The sequence below is a fragment of the Primulina tabacum genome, chromosome 4 (assembly GCF_025594145.1).
Source record: "Primulina tabacum isolate GXHZ01 chromosome 4, ASM2559414v2, whole genome shotgun sequence".
Classification (NCBI taxonomy): Eukaryota; Viridiplantae; Streptophyta; class Magnoliopsida; order Lamiales; family Gesneriaceae; genus Primulina; species Primulina tabacum.
Genome location: NC_134553.1, coordinates 47,766,319 through 47,786,224, shown reverse-complemented (window position 1 = coordinate 47,786,224; position 19,906 = coordinate 47,766,319). Strand labels below are relative to the sequence as shown.

At 31.7% G+C, this 19,906-nt stretch overlaps 2 protein-coding genes and 1 long non-coding RNA gene across 5 annotated transcripts; all 3 read left to right on the top strand.

The window, feature by feature from the left end:
- The first annotated feature begins 538 nt into the window (after positions 1–538).
- On the top strand, positions 539–3,671 carry LOC142543574 (heat stress transcription factor C-1b-like). The gene is made up of 2 exons (XM_075650927.1): positions 539–913; positions 2,607–3,671. Exons 1-2 carry the CDS (start codon positions 677–679, stop codon positions 3,441–3,443), a joined length of 1,074 nt encoding a protein of 357 aa, XP_075507042.1. The 5' UTR covers positions 539–676; the 3' UTR covers positions 3,444–3,671.
- An 8,319-nt stretch (positions 3,672–11,990) lies between these two features.
- On the top strand, positions 11,991–16,324 carry LOC142543573 (uncharacterized). The gene is made up of 6 exons (XM_075650926.1): positions 11,991–12,386; positions 13,672–13,745; positions 13,860–13,982; positions 14,095–14,919; positions 15,012–15,228; positions 15,337–16,324. Exons 1-6 carry the CDS (start codon positions 12,107–12,109, stop codon positions 15,876–15,878), a joined length of 2,061 nt encoding a protein of 686 aa, XP_075507041.1. The 5' UTR covers positions 11,991–12,106; the 3' UTR covers positions 15,879–16,324.
- A 428-nt stretch (positions 16,325–16,752) lies between these two features.
- LOC142541727 (uncharacterized) lies at positions 16,753–19,153 on the top strand. 3 transcript variants are annotated; one of them, XR_012819460.1, is made up of 3 exons: positions 16,844–17,389; positions 17,509–17,590; positions 18,960–19,153. It is a non-coding gene; the product is annotated as an uncharacterized LOC142541727 (long non-coding RNA). The 3 variants fall into 3 exon arrangements; XR_012819459.1 differs by lacking the exon at positions 18,960–19,153 and having other exon boundaries at positions 16,865–17,055; positions 17,092–17,389; positions 17,509–17,746; XR_012819458.1 differs by lacking the exon at positions 18,960–19,153 and having other exon boundaries at positions 16,753–17,389; positions 17,509–17,746.
- The last annotated feature ends 753 nt before the right edge of the window (positions 19,154–19,906 follow it).

Here is a 19,906-nt window from a genome sequence, read left to right as displayed (position 1 = left end):
TTTAATTCACCAAAATCGTATCTCAAATCCTTTCTAGAAATATTAAAATCAAACAAAAGCGAAAATTTTCAGAAGTTTTTATATGTATAAGTGAAACTGAACATGTTTGATAATATATCAAGTCTAAGTTTGATTCTAAAATTGATAACATAACATAAGAATATTAAAATTTATCATTTATATGATTTTGATATTTATGCTAAATTGTACATTAAATTGAAAAGTTTAAGGAAATTAAAATTTAATGGTAAAAATTTTAAAAATAAAATGTGTTTAGTTTCTACGTTAATCGTCGCTGCGCTGTATCGTCTAGGTCACCTCCATTCCACGTCTGGCCAACCCACACTCACACATGTTGCTCTTGGGAAACTGGACCACAAACAATCACTCTCACGCTACAGCGCGTGTCTTCCAACTTCCTACAAAAGGTTAATTAAAAATCTCATTCCGATGACATGGGACACGGTGGCCTCCTACCAACAATCCCAAAGAAATACCAATCCCATCTCTTTGAGCTCCACGTTACCACTTATTTCACTGGCAACTGGCACCCACCCCACCATCCCTTCCCTTCCCTTCCCTTCCCTCAAATCAAGACTCAACCCTCGTGTTTTTGTTTTTTTTTTAAGTAAAGGAACCCTTTTTCTTTCTGGGATTTGACTGATTTGTGCGTGGGATGGAGGGGGTGAGTAGCAGTAGTAGTACTACTACTACTGGTGGTTGTGTGACCTCGCAGTTTGTGATGAAGACTTATCAGATGGTGAATGATGCGTCGACTAATGCTTTCATCACATGGGGAAGTGGGAATAACAGCTTCATCGTTCTGGAGCCATTGGATTTCTCGCGGAAGATTCTGCCCGTGTATTTCAAGCACAGCAATTTCGCTAGTTTCGTGCGTCAGCTCAATACATATGTGAGTTCAGTGATTCAGGAGCTTCGGTTTACTTCTATGTTGATGTGGGTTTGTTGGATTTTCATTTGTTCATCTGTGTATGATTGTGGGATTTTTATTTGCTTTGGCTTTGTTTTTCTGATGTGTTCTGATATTGGGTACTCCAGAAACTAATCGAAATATATATATAATCTAAAGTTATTATTGTGGAGCGGTTTATTTGCTAGTAAACAATCTTTGACTGAGAAACATTAGTTAGCTGCGATTTTTTTTTTCGACTTTTCACAAGGCAAGTTTTATTTTTGGGTACGCCAATAACTTGGCCCACACCTATTTGCATCGTATTACCATTTGTGTTATCGGAGTTGGTGCAGCTTAACAAAATAATGGTTCTTTGGTCAGATAGTCTACCTGAAGCAGTGAATTGAGAAGATTTGGCATTTTTTGCCATCTTTAGTCCATGTTCCACCTTGAGTACAAGATGATTTTGAAAGAGAAGTCAGAAAATATACAAGTTGGGCATAAACAGGCAGAAAATATATCAAAATAAGTATGTCTTTTGTAGTCTTTGTTTTGATTGTCAGGGGAACTAGTTTGATTATAACGAAAGTTTATAGAATGTACTGCCCATTTTGTGAAGATTAACAAGAAAAAAAATGATTATATTCTCCCGTCTTCTCTAAGCTAGAACTATCTGACTATGGTCTTCTCTTCTCCTTCTACTTCTGATTTTCCCATCTGATCCTTTTAATTCCTTGATATGAACATTTCAATCTGTCTATATGTGTTGTAATAGACTTGATACGAATTGAACCATGAAAACTAGAACTATAAAGGCTCGACTGAAAGCTTCTATAGTAGAACTAATTTGAGAGGGATTTGACACCTTTTTTTTCCATCCATCCAACATGTATGTTTCTTGATTTGCGCTAATTATATTGGTTGGTTTGAGTGATTTAATTAAAGGGCTTCTTCATTTCATGCAGTTAGCTTCTCGGTCATGTGTTACTCACTATTTTTTTTATATTTAGATATAGCACGTTGAATTGTGTTGCTTGTCGCGGCTGATTTTGTGCTGGGTAAATGGTTAATAAAATGGGGAGCTTTCCTCTAAAAGTGTTCGGGTCATAGGTATTTCTAGAGCTTCTGAGAAACAGCACATTTTTGTCGTATCACACGGCGCAGTTATGCTGAATCATATGTGGCCACACTTCTTTTGGCTGTACCTGTTTGGATTACTTACCATAGCTTTAAGCTCTCTAATTTTTGCAATTCTTTTTATCCAATACTATGACAATTATCCTAATTGCTTTTTGAATTTACTAAAAATTGTGGTGGGTGTTTCTTTTTCCCCTTTGCTCACTCGTGTCCAACTCAAATCTGGTTTGCATGTGATTGACTGATTAAAAGATACGATTTCTACGTGAATAATACACAGGGGCTCCAATCAGATGTATCGATTTATCCTAGTGTGATGTATGTTTCTTTCTTTCTTTTTCTTTCTTTTTTTTTTCTGGCTTTTATAATCATGTGTATTGACTACTTTTCCTTTGATGTAGAGTTCACCGAGTATTTTTCTGTAAGTTGTGTTTAAATTTCGATCCTGGATACTTAATTTACAAGTTATTTTTATCCCACAGCTCAGTAGGACTCTGTTTGTATCGTTTGGATCGAAAAAGAATTTCCCTTTGAATTCACCTTTAATTTCCATCAGGGATTCAGAAAAGTCGATCCAGATCGGTGGGAGTTTGCAAATGAATGGTTCTTACGTGGCCAAAAGCAGATATTGAGCAACATTGTTCGGAAAAAGCATAGTACTAAAACTTGCACTTCTCATCACAAAATTGAAGATGGTGAATTTTGTGATGAGAAGGAGCTAGTTATGGAGATAGCAAAGCTGAGGCGAGAGCAAAAGAGTCTAGATCAAGAGCTTGAGAGGATGACTCGTAGGCTTGAGGCAACAGAGAAACGACCTAAAGAAATGGTGACTTTCTTATACAAAATTGTAGAAAACCCTGAGATTTTACCTCGGATGATGCTTGAGAAAGAAAGGACGATGCATCTATCGTATTGTGACAGCAAAAAGAAGCGAAAGCTGATGATGATGTCTTCTACAACTTCATCAAATTCTTCATCAGGAATGGCTATGTCGAGCTCGTCAATCGAGAGTGAAGAGGATCGAGAAGGCAACACTTACAAGGAAACAACACTAATTTCTTCCCCTGATGGAAATTCGAATGCCAATATTTACTGCCTATCTTCAACACAATTCGAGTTATCATCACCTGAATTGTTGCATCAGAAACAAAGTACAGGTGTGCCTGCAATCAGTCAAGAAAGCCCCAACCCTGCCAGTTTTACGAGCCCATCGATGCTAAGCTCGTGCAATGAAAATAGTGTTTTCGGGGCCGTTTCACCTCCTATAGATAACCTCATGGACTATAGTAACCTTGAAGGATTCAATGATGGTTATTTTGGGGAACTGTTGACTTGGGAGAATGATAGTGATACACTACCTCATCAATTCTCATTCTCGGAGAGTGGCCATTAGCAAGTATTGCAGTGTTTCATTGGGAATTAGACAATTTTTAGGCAATTCGGTTCTCATATATTCCTTTTGTAGCCGAATATTAAGTTCATTGTACGATAAGTCACGCTATATAGCTGCGCGCCTTTCGGATTATTTTTCATGCATGCATGCATATATGTAAGTATTTGTAATAAACGCCATGTCTGATTCCAACGCAACATTTGTTGGTTTTAGTGGGTTGGGAATCTACTATTGTTACATCAATTTTTCATAATTTATTTTGTTATTGATAACGAACAAAGTTATTACTGCGAAAATTACGGGGATCGATCTGTTCGGGGATCGAAAATTACGCGCATTAGTAGTTGGGCAATAATAGTAAAGATGCATCTTTCTGACCTTGGATTTTTTCATGCAACTTTCAACATCCTAGCCCAAGTCATGGAGCCCATTTTGTGGCCCAAATAAAAGGGAATATCGAAATTATTCCAATCATAGTCCACGGTAATATATAATAGTAATATTAAACATAGCAATGACTTTAAAATTGGTTCTTATTTTAATTTTTAAATTTTATGCTTTAAAAACTTATAAATTATTTTAAATATGTTTAATCAATCACCTTCTAGAGGTGACTTAACATTCTTTCCAACTTTTCAAAAAGTAAGTAAAAACGAAGTACACTATATATATATAATTTTATTTATTACAACATACGGGGGAGGGGAGATCGAATCCGAGAAGACGAGCCAACTAATCTGACGAATGAGATCAGTGGTCTACAAATCCGATCTCACACTATATCTTGTTTAATCAAATCATTTCTGTTATCCTATATTTACCCCCATACACTTGCTAAAATTTTTATCTATCTCAAGGCCACAATCATATATATACGCACACGTTAAACCTAAAGATTGGACTAGGCTAGAGCCAGGTGTAGTCCCTAAGGTAAGTTCGTCCATGCAGTGATTTTTTACACGTGTCACGTAACGTATTTGTATAATTTTTTAATAATTAATTTTATTTATATTTAAATGAAGATCGTAGCGTAATTATGAAAAAATAATGAGATGTTATATTAAATTTAAGAAAACAGAAAATACTCAGAAAAATAGTCCAAGGGATTACCTTCTACTTCAGAGATAAATGTTATATTCACTAAACTACAGATGTCTTGCACAAAAATATGATATTTTATTAATATATATAATTACAAAAACAAACAATGATACCAATTTTTTTGAGCCTATTAACAGCAAACTTAATAATCCATGCTTTAGATTTGAAACCATAAATTAATTGACTAGTCAATTATTATAAATGTTGGTGATGCCAATGCAATTACAGGTTAAAATATATATAAAGACCATATAACAACCCAATGAAGTGTACTCTATGCCAGTTTGTTTTCAGGACATAGACGAGTTGGTAAGGTTTAGGGTGACGTAAGTTGATATTCCTCTGTGATTCTCGTGTGAAACATATTTCTCACTGAAATATTGTGGGGTATGTTCTGAAGATCGGTATTTGTTGTTATCTTTCTCGAGTCTCTGCATATTTGTGCACATCTCTCGATTTATCTTCATATCTGAGTAACGAGACCTTTAATAAAGGGATTTGCCACCATCGCATCGCTGAACCTTTTGTATAAAGTTTACTTGCTACAAGGTGCAACTTTTCTATGCTATGTTTATTATATCAGTTAAAGAAATGCATATTTTTAATACGAATCTTACACCTAAGATGTAAAAATATTGTTTTTTTGCTACGAAAATTGCCAAGAAATAACTCCTCCTGTATAATTTTTTTGAGTAGGTCTCTTGTGAGACAATCTTACGAATCTTTATTTGTGAGACGGATCAATCCTACATATATTCACAATAAAAAATAATATTTTTAGCATAAAAAGTAATATTTTTTCATCGACTAACTCAAATAAGAGATCTGTCTCACAAAATAGACACGTGAGACCGTCTCACACAAGTTTTACCATATTTTTTTGTCTTCTAAAAATTACAATAAATTTATATTTCAAATTTCACTTTTCCCATAACCTAACATTGTAAATATAGATCAATTACTTATAATTCATCTGATATCATAAACTAAAATCTGACTTGAATAGTTTGAGATTCGATCATAAAAGAAATTTTTGTAAACACAAGTACTGCGAGATTATTAATATATTTTTTTAAAAAAAATTAGGTCAAAGTTGGCTGAATTCATTCGAAGTGTGGATGCACCTAAAAAATATCTTGACGAGTTACTTTCATTTTCTCATCCAAACAGGGAGCACACGTCGTGGATTAAGATGATGATAATTGAACGAGTGGAGCACGTAACAAGTTGATGATCTGCCAGGTCAGCTTGTCGGAAAGTCACCGGATAAAGCCAGTCATAGCGCGTGACTTTCTGGGGCAGGCGGTCACCGTATAGAAAGATTCTTAGTTTGAGTAGTCTTTAGTAAAAAATTGAGGGCCGGCTTAGCTGTCACTTGGAAGCATTATCGTGTTGCTGACCTAATCTATTTTGCCTTTATTCTCTTTATATTCCTTTTTTTTATTTACCTATTATTAATTTATTTATCCCAAATAAAAATATTATATTAAATATTTTATTTCCTCTCTTTTTTAAAACAAGAAAAATCTGATAACAAAATCTGATAAATATAATTACACACAAATCTCGAGAGAGATCAGACCAACTTTCTATCTATCGCTAATATATATAGGTCTACGATCTCATGAATCTTTATCTGTGATACATGTCAATCTTATCGATATTTACAATAAAAAGTAATATTTTTTCATGAATGACCCAAATAAAAGATATGTCTCACAAAATACGACTGGTGATATCGTATCACACAAATTTTTGTCTATATAAAATAGCAAGTGATTGAGAACATAGACCGACGTTAGCCCGATTTGTCTGATCCTAAATGAAAATTAAGTTGGTGAAAGTTCGAGTTTCCTCCCGATTCCTTAATATAAAAAAAAATAGATAGTAATAAAATCATGTGGGCTGAGGTACCAATCAACTGTCCACACTTGTCTTATATAATGGAATTGCAATAATCACTAACCCCACCAATAATGGAAATAATTTAATTTAAGACACCGTTTATCTCGATAAATTATAAAAATAATAAAATATGACTCGATCGACGATGAAATAAAAATTATCTATAATGCATGATTTTACGTATTGTGCTGCTTTGGAGGATTTGTGACACATAAATGATTTGGTGCTATGCTCGTATGGAAGGTATTGCAATGATTAGTCATTGATTATGATCAAGATAATCGTATTAGTAGGTTAATAATATCGAGATAAATAATCTGATATGTTAAAATAAATATATAAAAAATATAATATTTGATTTGATTGATAAATAATAGTTTGTTTGATTCGTTAAATTTGAAATAAAATGAGAAATTATTATTTTATCTTTTTAATAATTAATAAAATATTACGAGTAATATTATAATTTAAACTCAATGATTTGATTAATGTAACATAGATATTTAATGATTTTATTTATTTAAAACAAATAATTAGTAGAAGTATAAATAATATGATCAAATAAACATCCGAAGTGTACTAATATGATAAGATAAATTATTAAAATATTAATTATGTATAACTTCAAAGTGTGCCTTAGTGTACTAATTGTTGTAAGAATTACTACATTTTTATATTATAAGAATTCATGGGTTTTTATTAAAAATTTAAACTAGATTTTTTTATATATAAAAAACACAGTGATCCAAATAACCCATGTTGATTGTCTTACGTGCATGTGCCTAAACCTCGTTGCTGAAGGCAGTTAATGTCATATCCATGCTAATTAATATAAACAATATTCCCGATGGATATGAGCAAATAAAATTACCAATTTAAGCACAACATGTAATATTTCAAAAAGAGGGTTGATTGTCTCAATTACATTATCGAAATGTATCCAATAAGGGACTTAAAAGGGAAGATATAACGTGTTGGTGATTTAATAACAATAAATCATATGATTCAACCAAACATAATAACACGTCATAAATTTATGTTGAATTATATATATATATATATATATATATATATATATATATATATATATATATATATATATAGCAGTAAACACATATCAAAATTCATTGATTGATCTATAGCGAAAGTTATGGATATTACAAGACATATCAAAATTCATTGATTGATCTAGAGCGAATGTTATGGATATTACAAGACAATAAAGAGTCGATAATCTTATTCTTATATTAGATGAGAGTATTAGAGAAGTTCAAAATATGTGTACTATATATTATGTATTATTCTTTGTGCCTTGGGACCGTAGCCATATATATAACACGAGCAGTCTTCGACTCATCGTATAAAACTTAATTGCAAAAACTTGTGTGAGACGGTCTCACGGGTCGTATTTTGTGAGATGGATATCTTATTTGGATCATCAATGAAAGAATATCACTTTTTATGCTAAGATGATTACTTTTTATTGTGAATATCGGTTGGGTTAACCCGTCTCACAGATAAAGATTCGTGAGACCATCTCACAGGAGACACACTCAAACTTAATTATATTGAGTTCTACGTAGAAGGTGGACGATAACAATTTATTTAATATTTTGGAAACTCACAATTAATTAGATTGTCTGGTTGATTTGTTTATCGGACAATAAGTTCATATATAATTAATTAAATTATGTGAGCTCACAAAATATCGACGGAGTGTGAATAAAACATAGATGATTAGTGGAATATCAATTTTCGATTATCTGCAGCTTAATTCGATACTGGAATCAGTCGATTGAGGTTGACTCAATAGTGTGATGGTATTGCATTAATGGTTTTATGTATCAACGCACCAGTTGCTACATTGTATTATTGTCGAGGAATTGAAATGATAATCTCTATTAAATATAAAAAAGGGCATGAAATTTCGTATGCTGAATTGAATTAGTATTTTTACAACGTTTTAAAAAACCGAGTGTTTTGCCTTCACAACAGAAGTGTACGTAGAAGGAGATGCCGATGGAGTTGGGGAACAATGGAAGAAGAGTCCGAGCTTGCAAAGAGCATCCTACCATCTGGTAAAACAATCGGACTTAATTAGTAGTAATATCACAGCTATTAAAGTATGTTAATTGCAAGAATTATTTTGACATCAACTATGATTCAGAGTAGGTAGTGTAAAATTAATCCATCTTATATTCCAAACTCGTTTTAGATACAAACTTAATTCGCAAAATATATCGGAGTAGGTCTCTTGTGAGACGGTCTCACGAATATTTATCTGTGAGACGGGTCAACACTACCGATATTCACAATAAAAAGTAACACTCTTAGCATAAAAAATAATATTTTAATTAGTGGATATGATAAATAATAAGAGTGATAAAAATATAAAAATAAGGATAAATAATATAATGCGATAAATTATATGGTATTTGATATAATTTGAATGTGCATGATTATTTTTTATTTGGCCCAACAATACAAAATTTAAAATTGCGCTGATGAGGATACATTAGAAATTTTAACGAGATTTTAAATTATCACGTGAAAGAAGAGAAAACAGTAACTTTAGGATTATGACTGGACTTAAAAAGATCAACCAAACAAGTGATGATTATGATTGTTAATATTATGACTTCTAATCAAGTAAAGCAAAGGGTACCTTAAGTGTTGGGTTTTTTTTTATAATTAATGTAAAAAAATAATAATAATTTTTAAAAAAATTATTTGCAAAACTAATTTAATGCGCTTACAAAACGCGGACGCTCGTCTATATAGATATATTATTATTTATTATTATTTTATTATTATTATTAATATTATATTATTATTTTATTATTATTTTGTGATGTTACGTAAATTTAAGTTTATTATTATTATTATTATTATTATTTATTATAATTTTTAATTATTAATTTAATTCGAATGAAAAATATATAATATAAATATTTATAATATATATTAATTATTAAATATTTTGTATTATTTGGTTGGGTGATTGAAAAATTAGAGATATGAGAGGATTGAAAGAAAACGTACATAAAATCAATATTTTTAAAATATGAGAGGATTGAAAAAATATTTATTGTTTCATTTTAAATTGTTGTTCCATTTTAAAAATATGAGATGATTGAAAAATATTTTTTATTTTTAAATTATTATTTCAAGAAAACGTATATAAAATCAATTTATCAAAAGGATATTTTAGGAAGACCCATTTCGAATTCTCTCAAAATTATATAAACACATATTTCATAAAAAAAAATTAATTGTAAAACATATAATTATATATAATCGGTTTATTATTATTAATAGATTTATTAAATAAATCAATCTATAAAAATAAGAAGGCCAAAAGTGAAGGAAGCAAGCAATCATTAATAATTACTTGTATAATATATTAATATTGTATTTTTATGTTGTGATTAATATTTTATTTTAATGTTGTGATTGAAATTCAATTAATAATAAGAGCTTAAATAAAAAATAAACAATGTACATTTACAAATAGAATGAAAATATTGTAATTCAATGTAAGTTTTATCGATAATATATGCTAAAATTAAACATCTTATTGGTGTATTGATGAAAGACTACTATTTTTATTCTCCTTAATTTTCTCCCTTCAATCCTCTCATATCTCTAATTTTTCAATCACCAAACAAAATAATACAAAATATTTAATAATTAACATATATTATAAATACATATATTTTTCATTCGAATTAAATTAATAATAATAATAATAATAATAATAATAATAATAATAATAATATATTTATAAATATAATTTCACGCTGTTTGAGTTTTTATGTTGCGATTGAAATTAAATAAATAATAATAGCTTAAATAAAAAATAAACAATGTAAATTTAATAATAGAATGAAAATATTATAATACAGAGTAAGTTTCATGGATATTATACGTTAAAATTAAACCTCTTATTAGTGTATTGGTGAAAGACTATTATTTTTATTCTCCTTAATTTTCTCCCTTCAATCCTCTCATATCTTTTTAAATTTCTCATTTCAATTTTCTTGTATCTCTAATTTTTCAATCACCCAACCAAATAATACAAAATATTTAATAATTAATATATATTATAAATATTTATAGTTTATATTTTTCATTCGAATTAAATTAATAATAATAATAATAATATATTTTTATTAAATTAATTATTTAAAATAAATAATAATAATAATAATAATAATAATAAACTTACGTAACATCACAAAATAATAATATAATAATATTAAAAAATAATAATATAATAATAATATATCTACGTGGACGAGCGTCCGCGTTTTGGTCCACGTAAGCGAGCATCCGTGCTTACAAAGCACGGAAGCTCGTCCATGTGGAGCGTCCACGCTTTGTAATCGCAGATTAAATTAGTTTTGCAAATAATTTTTTTTTAAAATTATTTTTGAAATTAATTTTTTTTTACATTAATTATAAAAAAAACCCCTTAAGTGCTACATATGTGATAAATGAATGTTAAATTATTCGATAATAAATACCACATTCCAAAGAGATCCATAAAATAAGTTCAATATTAAAATGCATTATTCGTGTAATTATTCCGTAAATCAAATTTCTTTATTCTCAATACCTTCTTGATTTGTGCTTTGAGTTTAGGCAAAAAAATATGTGAGACGATCTTACGGGTGGTATTTTGTGAGACGGATCTTTTATTTGGGTCATCCATGAAAAAATATTATTTTTTATGCTAAGAGTGTTAATTTTTATTGTGAATATCGGTAGAGTTAACCCGTATCACAAAAAAAAACTCATGAGACCGTCTCACAGGAGACATACTCGAGAGTTTAATGGACAAAAATATTATGAAACCTTTTATTGGTCTTTAGATTAATTCCATGAATAATTATCCTTCTCAGATTCCAATATATGGAAAAAGATCTCCAATAAATTCATAGTTACCTTTGGAGATTTATTATAATAAATTGTTTCGAGTTTATTTTTCTTTGTGACTGAAATATAACATCTAGGTAATTTCAATTATCACTAAAAATATAGTTTTCCTCCTTCTGGTAATACCAATCATACAATACAATACAATAAAAAAAAAACTGAATGTTTTTTTATTTATATATTTATGCGTGTAAATTTAGCTATTTCTTTAAAAAAATTATATTATAACAATTTTTTAAAAATATTTTCAAAGTTTGTATACTTACATTTTTTTAATTTTAAAAATAAGGAAATGGAGGTACCAAACGTTTCTTTTAAAATTTTCTGAAATCCTAGTTTTTTTTAAAAAAAATATTTTGTTAACATTTTAAAAAGTCGTCTAAGATTACAAACAAAACGTACCCAATAATTGGCATGGCTTTATTTTATTCGGTAACAAAACGGGACATTTTAGTAAATCAACTATACTCCAGGGACCTTTCTGCGAGGCATAATAACTTCCGCAACTTCCTGCGATTTTCCTTAATATTGAGAACTCAATCTCCACCGTTCCTTCCAAATCGCGAAACCCTATGTCGCCCCCTATAAATTTCACGTTCAAACTGAAAAATTACGTTAGCAATTGAAAAAAAAAACAAATCAATCAAAGAGCGTGAATTCCTCTCTCTAATCTTCGTCCTCTCTTTTCCTAATATCCGGGTGTTTCTACTCCTTAATTGATGGGGGCGATGGCGAATGATTCAACGGCTTCGTATGTCGACTGGGAGGAGGTGATTGTTTCGAGCGAGAAGGGGCGGCGGGAGTTCCATTACTACCTCAAGCGCAACGATGGAGGGACGGATCTGGTGGTGGTAGGAAAAGAGAAGAGCGCCAGGCATATGTCATATTATTATGCGATGAAAAATAACAAGGCTTTGCTTTCGAATTTGAAGCGTTGCTCCATCTTGAAGCTGAGGTCGAGAAGAGAAGTTATTGATTGGATTGAGTCAATTCTTACAGGTAATTATCTCACTATGCCATGTTTTTTTGTACGGATTAATGAGAAAAACCGTTTTTCTTGTTCTCACGGTTCTTTCTGCGTTTCCGCTATTTATTGTGAAATTTGAATTCATAAATCGGGGTGGTAAATTTTTTAATCTTTTTCGGTGTTTTTGGGTTTCTCTAACTAGATCTGTATCGAGATCTGTGTTGAGGCCGTGTACGTGCGGGAGTTTTTAAAGCTGAAATCTCTTTGACTGGATGAATTTCGTTCAAATTCATATCGATCTGTAAATGAAATTCAGTAATAGCAGAAGCGATATTCTTGTTTTAAGTCGGTTTTGAAGCGTTATTCTTGTTCTGTGGGTGAACTATATTATTGAGGATAAAAATGTTTTTTTTTTAAAACATGGGGAGACTCACTTTTAAGATTTATGTATTTTGTAGATTTTTTTGGGTCCTCCATCATCCATCTCGTTCCGCGTAATTTTGCTCGAGATCTCAACTCGCTTTGGCGTATTTTGGCTGATGAAATTTTCAGATTTTTTTAATGTTAGAACGGTCTATGAGATTGGGTTCGAGTTTTAAATTTGCAATATTATTTTTACTCCTGGAAATCTTAATTTGTTTATCTTCTTATATGGAGCTCCTGACCCGGATATTTTTCTTTTGGGCATACTGGGATAGAATATGTCCAAAACTTCAAGGCCGAATGTTGGCAAAAAAATCATTTTCTTGTTTTAGAGGATACTTTTAGCTTTCTTAGAAGACAATTCAAGACCAACATCGCCGTTTCACAAATGCTTTTTTTCCAGATAGGTTTAATGTTAATCTGCAGTCAAATGTACTTTCACCGAGAATTATTTTGTTAATTGTGGTCGATTAGACGTTCATTGCATTTTTTAGGGTTCTTCAATTCTAGTTTTATATTCTCATTTTTTATTGCTTCTGCTAGGGATGTTTGGCTTTAAACAACTCTTTTGATTTATATGGCTCGAGGAATAGTTGATTACATATTCAGCTTATGATGTTTACATGGTTCTTTTTAGGAAAACTACAGGCTTTTGATGTATTATAACGTTTGATGGTGGTTTTAGATGAGATTCATATGAAATTTTTGCTAACTTCGGTCACTTTTCTCATCTATCTTAGGATCTGTACGATTTATTGATATCTATGATTTTTTTGCTATTTTAGATACCACTGTTGGCTTTTCTTATCACGCTGTCAATAGTTTTAATCATGCTTCCATACCTTAGTGTTGACGTGGATGGTGTTCTCTGTTTTCTTATGATTCCGGTTTCAGGTGAGCAAGCTGATGGTTTCTTTGGGCGGTTTGGAGATGACCTGGAAAGCAAATTGGACCTTGACAATATTAAGGTTAGAAAGGATGTTCTCTTCTTTATTTTCTTCAGATTCAGTTACTTTATCCTGTATTATACCCAGACGAATAATGCATTTTATATTACATTTCTTGTTCTGAAATATTTGTAGGATGCCCAAACACAAAGTTTGTGTCGGTATAAGACTGAGTTCACGTGGATAGGTTCCCCATGGACTTGTCGGAAAAGACGGAGGCATTATGAAGCATTCTGTCGCAATGGTGTCGTAATTTCTGTGAGTTTCTATCAGTGCTAATCCTCTTAATTGGTTTCTTTGTAGTTTTTGGGTTAAAATTATTTTATCTGTGCTTTTTTTTTTACTGGTTTAATGTTTCTGTAAATTGCAGGTTCAAGACTTTGTGTATGTATTGGCAGAAGAAGGCAAACGACTTGTTGCTTACTTGGATGATATGTATGAAGACCCTCGAGGCAACAAAATGGTTGTGGTACGATGGTTTCACCGAATTGATGAGGTTGGTTTTGTTTTGCCTCGTAATTATAATGACAGAGAGATTTTCTTTTCTCTTTGTCTTCAAGATCTCAGTGTTGAATGCGTAGATGGACATGCAACGGTCCTCAGTCCAGAACATTATGAGAAATTTATGAGCAAAGATTCGCACATTGTGTTGGAGCCTTTTGTGTGTTATAGACAGTTCGATAACGATGATGTAAAGCCATTTGATGTAACATTCGTTAAAGGCTATTGGAAACAGAAACTGTTGAAGGAAATGTCTTCTCCTTCAGTACTTGAGCCAATTGACGAGGATGGGGAAGTAAAATTCTCTCTTGGCGACGATGCTGTTGGTTGGAGACCCAACAAGAGAATTCGCTGGTCTAAAGAGAGTGAAATATTCTCGAACCCTTCTAACAAAAGAGAGCATGTTGAAAATATAAAAGTTTGCTCGGGAGCTTCTGCTGATCATAAAGGAAACTTGAATATTGGCTTTCGGAAAGAAGGTTGCTCCCATGAATCTTTGTCCAAGCTAGGTGATGCTATGCTATCAAATTGTGGGCAATACTTGACTGTTGGCTCTCGAGTTGAATTGCTCTCTCAGGATAGTGGCATCAGGGGTTGTTGGTTCAGGGCATTGATCATCAAGAAGCACAAAGATAAGGTGAAACTGCAATATCAAGATGTCAAGGATTCAATTGATGACACAAAAAATCTTGAGGTGGATGTAATGTTATTTTCTCTCGATTTATTGTGAATACATAGTTTCCTTGTTTATTTTATTTTCTCATGTTGTGTTTTTTCATTTTGTAGGAGTGGATCTTGGCGTCTCGACTGGCTATACCTGACGCTTTAGGTATCCGGATATCTGGAAGGGCAATTATTCGGCCGACACCGTTGTCTGATGAGAGAAGAGGTTCCTGTGTGGTAAATGTTGGAAGCGTTGTTGATGCTTGGTGGCATGATGGATGGTGGGAAGGAATTGTTGTCAAGAACAACTCCGTAAATAAGGTTCATGTTTATTTCCCAGGTGCGTATCTTTATGTTGAATTTCTGAATTCGTTCTCTCTCTCGCATTTAGTACTTCAGATCATTCTTCTTGGATTTAACTGTTGAATAAATCCTGATTAATTTGCAGGTGAAAAGAAAGAGCAGTTTTTTAGTGTTTCCGACTTGAGGCGGTCACAAGAATGGATTGGTAATGGGTGGAAAAACATCAAGAACAGGCCAGAGATCATCTCAACATTGCTCGAGCAAGAAACACTGTTAAGTACAAACAAAGACGCTGACGTAAAACTGGAGGCTGGTTCATTTGGTAAAGGCCATTTTAGTCTTCCGGTGGATACCAATGATCTACCTAATAAGGTTTCAAAAATTTGTGGCCCTACAGCGATCTATGATATCAAGGTGCCAAATGATTTGGAAACTATACGAGATCTCTCAAAAGATCTTTTGCTTACTCACTTGAGATGGAAATCATCTGGTAAGAGAAGGCATAGCCGGAGCTCAGTTCATAAGTTGCGTTATGGTGCAAATTGTGATTACTCAGGAATGCAATCATTTGAGAAATCCTTTGTGAAGCCATCCTTGAAGTTCGATCCAGACAATTGCAAATATGCCAATGATTCTCATAATCCATCAGTTGTCTCCCCCATGACAAGCTTGGTTATGTCTAGATAAAGTTTTCGAAATCTGGTTACTCCGTTAGTCTTTCGTATCTCATCCATCTGTACATCCGCACTAGTGTTTTTAGATTTTCGTTTCTTGACATTGTAATGGAAATTGCTTAGGGTAGGAAGGTGAGGTGATGAACCAAGTCACCCCATTTGTTTACAGTAGCTGGTGATCTTGGCTGGAGCAGCAGTTTTTGGAGTAGCTCTTAGGTGATTTCATGTTTAGCTTGAAAGTCTCTAGGATTGTATATATTAATGTCTGTGAACATCCATGTTTTTGTTTTGTTTTACTGGTGAGTGGCTCACATGTATGGCTAAACTGATTTTTTTAGTACTGTGGTTTGTTCATAAGTTTGCTCCTGTTCAAAAATTGGACTTTGAAGCATGTCTGGTTATTTATGCACAGATCAGCAAATTGGCGTATCTCATTGGTTGTTCGTTTGATTCTTTCAATTTAAATTTGACTGAATATCACGTAATATTGGGTGCCAAAAAGATAATTCGTGGACCGGTTTTAAAAAAACCCAAAAATTTACGTTTAACTAATATTAATACTGAGTTTATCTAGGTCTATACGAATAGGTACAATAATTCTGTTGGAAACGATAATAAATAAAACAAGGGCTGCTGTTTTGGCTTGCTTTGCCAAAATGTCAATGTTCACACATCTAGAGGTTTTTGTTCAAACTAGCTTTTGTCATCTAGCAACCTAGAGACGACGTGTATGGAATAGTCATATTTATTTATTTGTTTTAAATGTATTCTCGGTGTATTTCATGGTTGCACTATCTATCCTTGTTGATTAATGAATCACCTATAAAAATAACTACATGTGTACCTTATTATATAAATTTCATTGATAATAAATAAATACCACCTTACACTTTTGAAGCAACTATTTTGATTCGTCGTCGTCGTTTTTTTTTCAATTTTTATTAAAATATGTTATAGGATAAGTTAGTTTATAGAATGGAAGTATATATATATGGCCTACTATAACACTAATCCTGTCTGGATTGATCCAAACCAGTCAGTCTAGCAATTGAGAGTTTTAGTCTTGGAAGCAAATTTAATAAAATAGTTGTATGTCAAGCAAGTCCAAATTGAGGGGCCTGCTTCCTTCCACAAATTGTAATTAAATCATCTTTGTCAACTTCGAACTTTCCAATTTTTTGACATTCTTTGTTATCTTTCATATATCTCCATTTTCTACAACACAGAGAAAGCATTTACTTTGAAGTTTCGCCGTAAAAAATCTGTCGAGTTTATCCCTATCGAGCTATGTAACAATAATAGTCCCTTGTCACTTTGCTGGGCAAATTGCGTGTCAAATCCTTTTCATATATGCTGGACTGCCAAAAGTCTTGAATGTTCATTAGTTGCTGCTGAAGTTTGACAATGTTTGGATGGCGGAAAAATGAGCTTTCTCCCGTCGCTGTGTTAGATGGCGTGGCGCATTCTCCACAAACTACCACTACCAGTACCCTTGCAGCTATTGAATCATTAGCCGTACCACTTGTGAGTATTTTCGTTCTTGTTTTCGAGGTATTTGTCAAATGATTCATCACCATCTGATCAAGTTTTCTGATCCACTCTTGGTCGGATATGTCAAAATATTGGTTGTGGCTTGAAAGTAGGTTCAAGAAGTGGTGTTCTTTGTCCATTTCCAGTGCGAAAGGTGCCAACAGAAGGTGGCTAAAATCATGTCCAAAATGGATGGCAAGTATTCTTTTTTTTTTTAAAAAAAAAAACTTGTACATCGATAGTTCAATACAAGACTCTGCTCATAAATTCATCGGCCATTTTCCCCATCAAGTCATGTTGGAGATTTTGAAATTTAAATTTGCCCAAATTGATTATGGCTGACTTGTATTTCTTGAAATCCTAAAATTCACCATTATTGGTTGGAATTCACTTCCAAGTTCCGGCCAGTAGGATGCCCTTTTGCAATAATAACGAGTGTGGCCGTAGTGACCACTTTGTGATTAGTTTTTAAGATGTCGTATGGAGCAAAAGCCTCATTTGAACCCCATTTAATCGTTCGTCCATCTTGGTAATTAAATCTATTGCTCAAGTTCGAAGTCTAATTGTCAAAAATATCATTTTAAATTGATAATTGGTAGAATGCTATTTTAAAACGTGATTCGAATTTGTCTAAATTGGGTGAGATTTATATGAATTTCAAATTCATGGATTTGAATTAGTTTTATTGTCAAATTTTAAATTCACACTTTAATTTTTTACACATTAGTAATTATAAAGTAGAATAAATTTTAAATGACATCATTATTAACATAAACACTATATAAACATGTAAAATGTGGATTTGAAGTATTTACTTCTTTATACAACAAAAATACATTTGAAATTCATATAATTAAAATTGATCAATCTAAACACAATCTACATTAAATACTTGCAAAATTGAAAAGATTTAATGAGATTTGGGCCGGTCGACATTTCAAAATTTATAAAATATCATTTTTCGAGAAATACATACAATTAGTTCAGACATGTTTTATCGTATATTTGAGAAAGTTATTTAAAACCAATTAAAACATTTTTAATTTATTATAATATAACAACTTTGTATCAATTTTTTAATGAAATATATTATTTTCATTATTAAAATTTATTTAATTAAAATATCTATTTTTATACATAAATATTTTTTTATGTAAAAATAATATTATATTTAACCATCAATCTTTCTTAATTCAAATTTATTTATTTATTTTTACTAAACACCAAGATGAGATTCTACTTCAATTGATTTAGGAATAGGTCTTTTGTGATATGGACTCACGAATCTTTATCTGTGAGACGAGTCAACTCTACCAGTATTCACAATAAAAAGTAATACTCTTAGCATTAAAAGTAATATTTTTTCATAGATGACCCAAATAAGAGAACCGTCTCATAAAATACGACTCGTAATACCGTCTCAAATAAGTTTTTGCCTTGATTTAGAAGTTCTGTCCTAATTCCAACTCTAAATCCGAATCCAAAGCCATTTTTCACTATCCCCCAAGCATAAGCACGTTAAATGTATGTGACATTCTAATTTAAATTTCTCATTTTTCAGCAGATATTCAATATTTGGTTATTAATGTTTTGGAGAAGAAGGTGACACTCGTGTGTACTTACTCAGCTGCTGCCAAAGATATAGCTAAATCTTCCCAGAATTCTTGGACGAGGCTCTTTCGTTATTCGTGTACTAGTTAATATGTATTTATGTGTGTATATATGTATACAGATATATATTTATATTTAATTTATGTATATTCACCTTTGTTATATATAAATTGTGTGTGCCAACATCGAGCATTATCAAGGGATGGGCGAGGGTCGGGTTTTCGGGTTCGGCCCGACAACGGATAGTAAATTTTACTACCCGACACCAATCCGATCATGTCGATCGGGTACCCGAAATTTTCGTGTATTTTCGGGTACCCGAAAAAAAAACATTTTTTTAAATTTTTTTTTGAAAAAATATATGTATTTTTCACATTTCACAAAAAATCATGTCATTATATCGAGTTATGGCTAGTCATTATATCATATTATGGCTAGTAAATTAAAAAAATCATGTATTTTTCACATTTAACAAACCCATAAAAAAAGTAAAAAAAAAAACAAAAAAATTAGGGAACCCGATACCTGATCGAGTATCGGTCAAATTACCCGAACCCGATAATGTCGGGTACCCGACAAACCCGATTTTTATTAAAAACACCGATCCGATCGGGTCGGATCGGGTACCCGATACCCGAGAATAAATGCCAACCCCTAATTAACAATGATATATTATCTTCGTCTGAAATATACATGTTACATATTTTTTTCATTTGTCCGAAATATATCGAAGACGTTTATATATTTAATAATCTTTTTTATTAATGTAACACATTATTTTTAATAACTTTCTAAATGTTTGCTTTCGAAATTAATTTTTAACTTTAAAAAAAAAAATTTTTAACTTTATTTTTCGAAAATAGCGGAAATAAACAGGGTGATAACTGCTACGTAGCACTT

What these genes read in the sequence shown, in the direction of transcription:
- LOC142543573 (XM_075650926.1), top strand. Translation starts at nt 12,107, where the DNA reads ATGGGGGCGATGGCGAATGATTCAACGGCTTCGTATGTCGACTGGGAG. An exon ending in GATTGAGTCAATTCTTACAG is followed by an intron (nt 12,387 to 13,671) that starts GTAATTATCTCA and finishes TTCCGGTTTCAG; the next exon opens with GTGAGCAAGCTGATGGTTTC. An exon ending in GCAATGGTGTCGTAATTTCT is followed by an intron (nt 13,983 to 14,094) that starts GTGAGTTTCTAT and finishes TGTAAATTGCAG; the next exon opens with GTTCAAGACTTTGTGTATGT.
- LOC142543574 (XM_075650927.1), top strand. Translation starts at nt 677, where the DNA reads ATGGAGGGGGTGAGTAGCAGTAGTAGTACTACTACTACTGGTGGTTGT. An exon ending in TGCGTCAGCTCAATACATAT is followed by an intron (nt 914 to 2,606) that starts GTGAGTTCAGTG and finishes AATTTCCATCAG; the next exon opens with GGATTCAGAAAAGTCGATCC.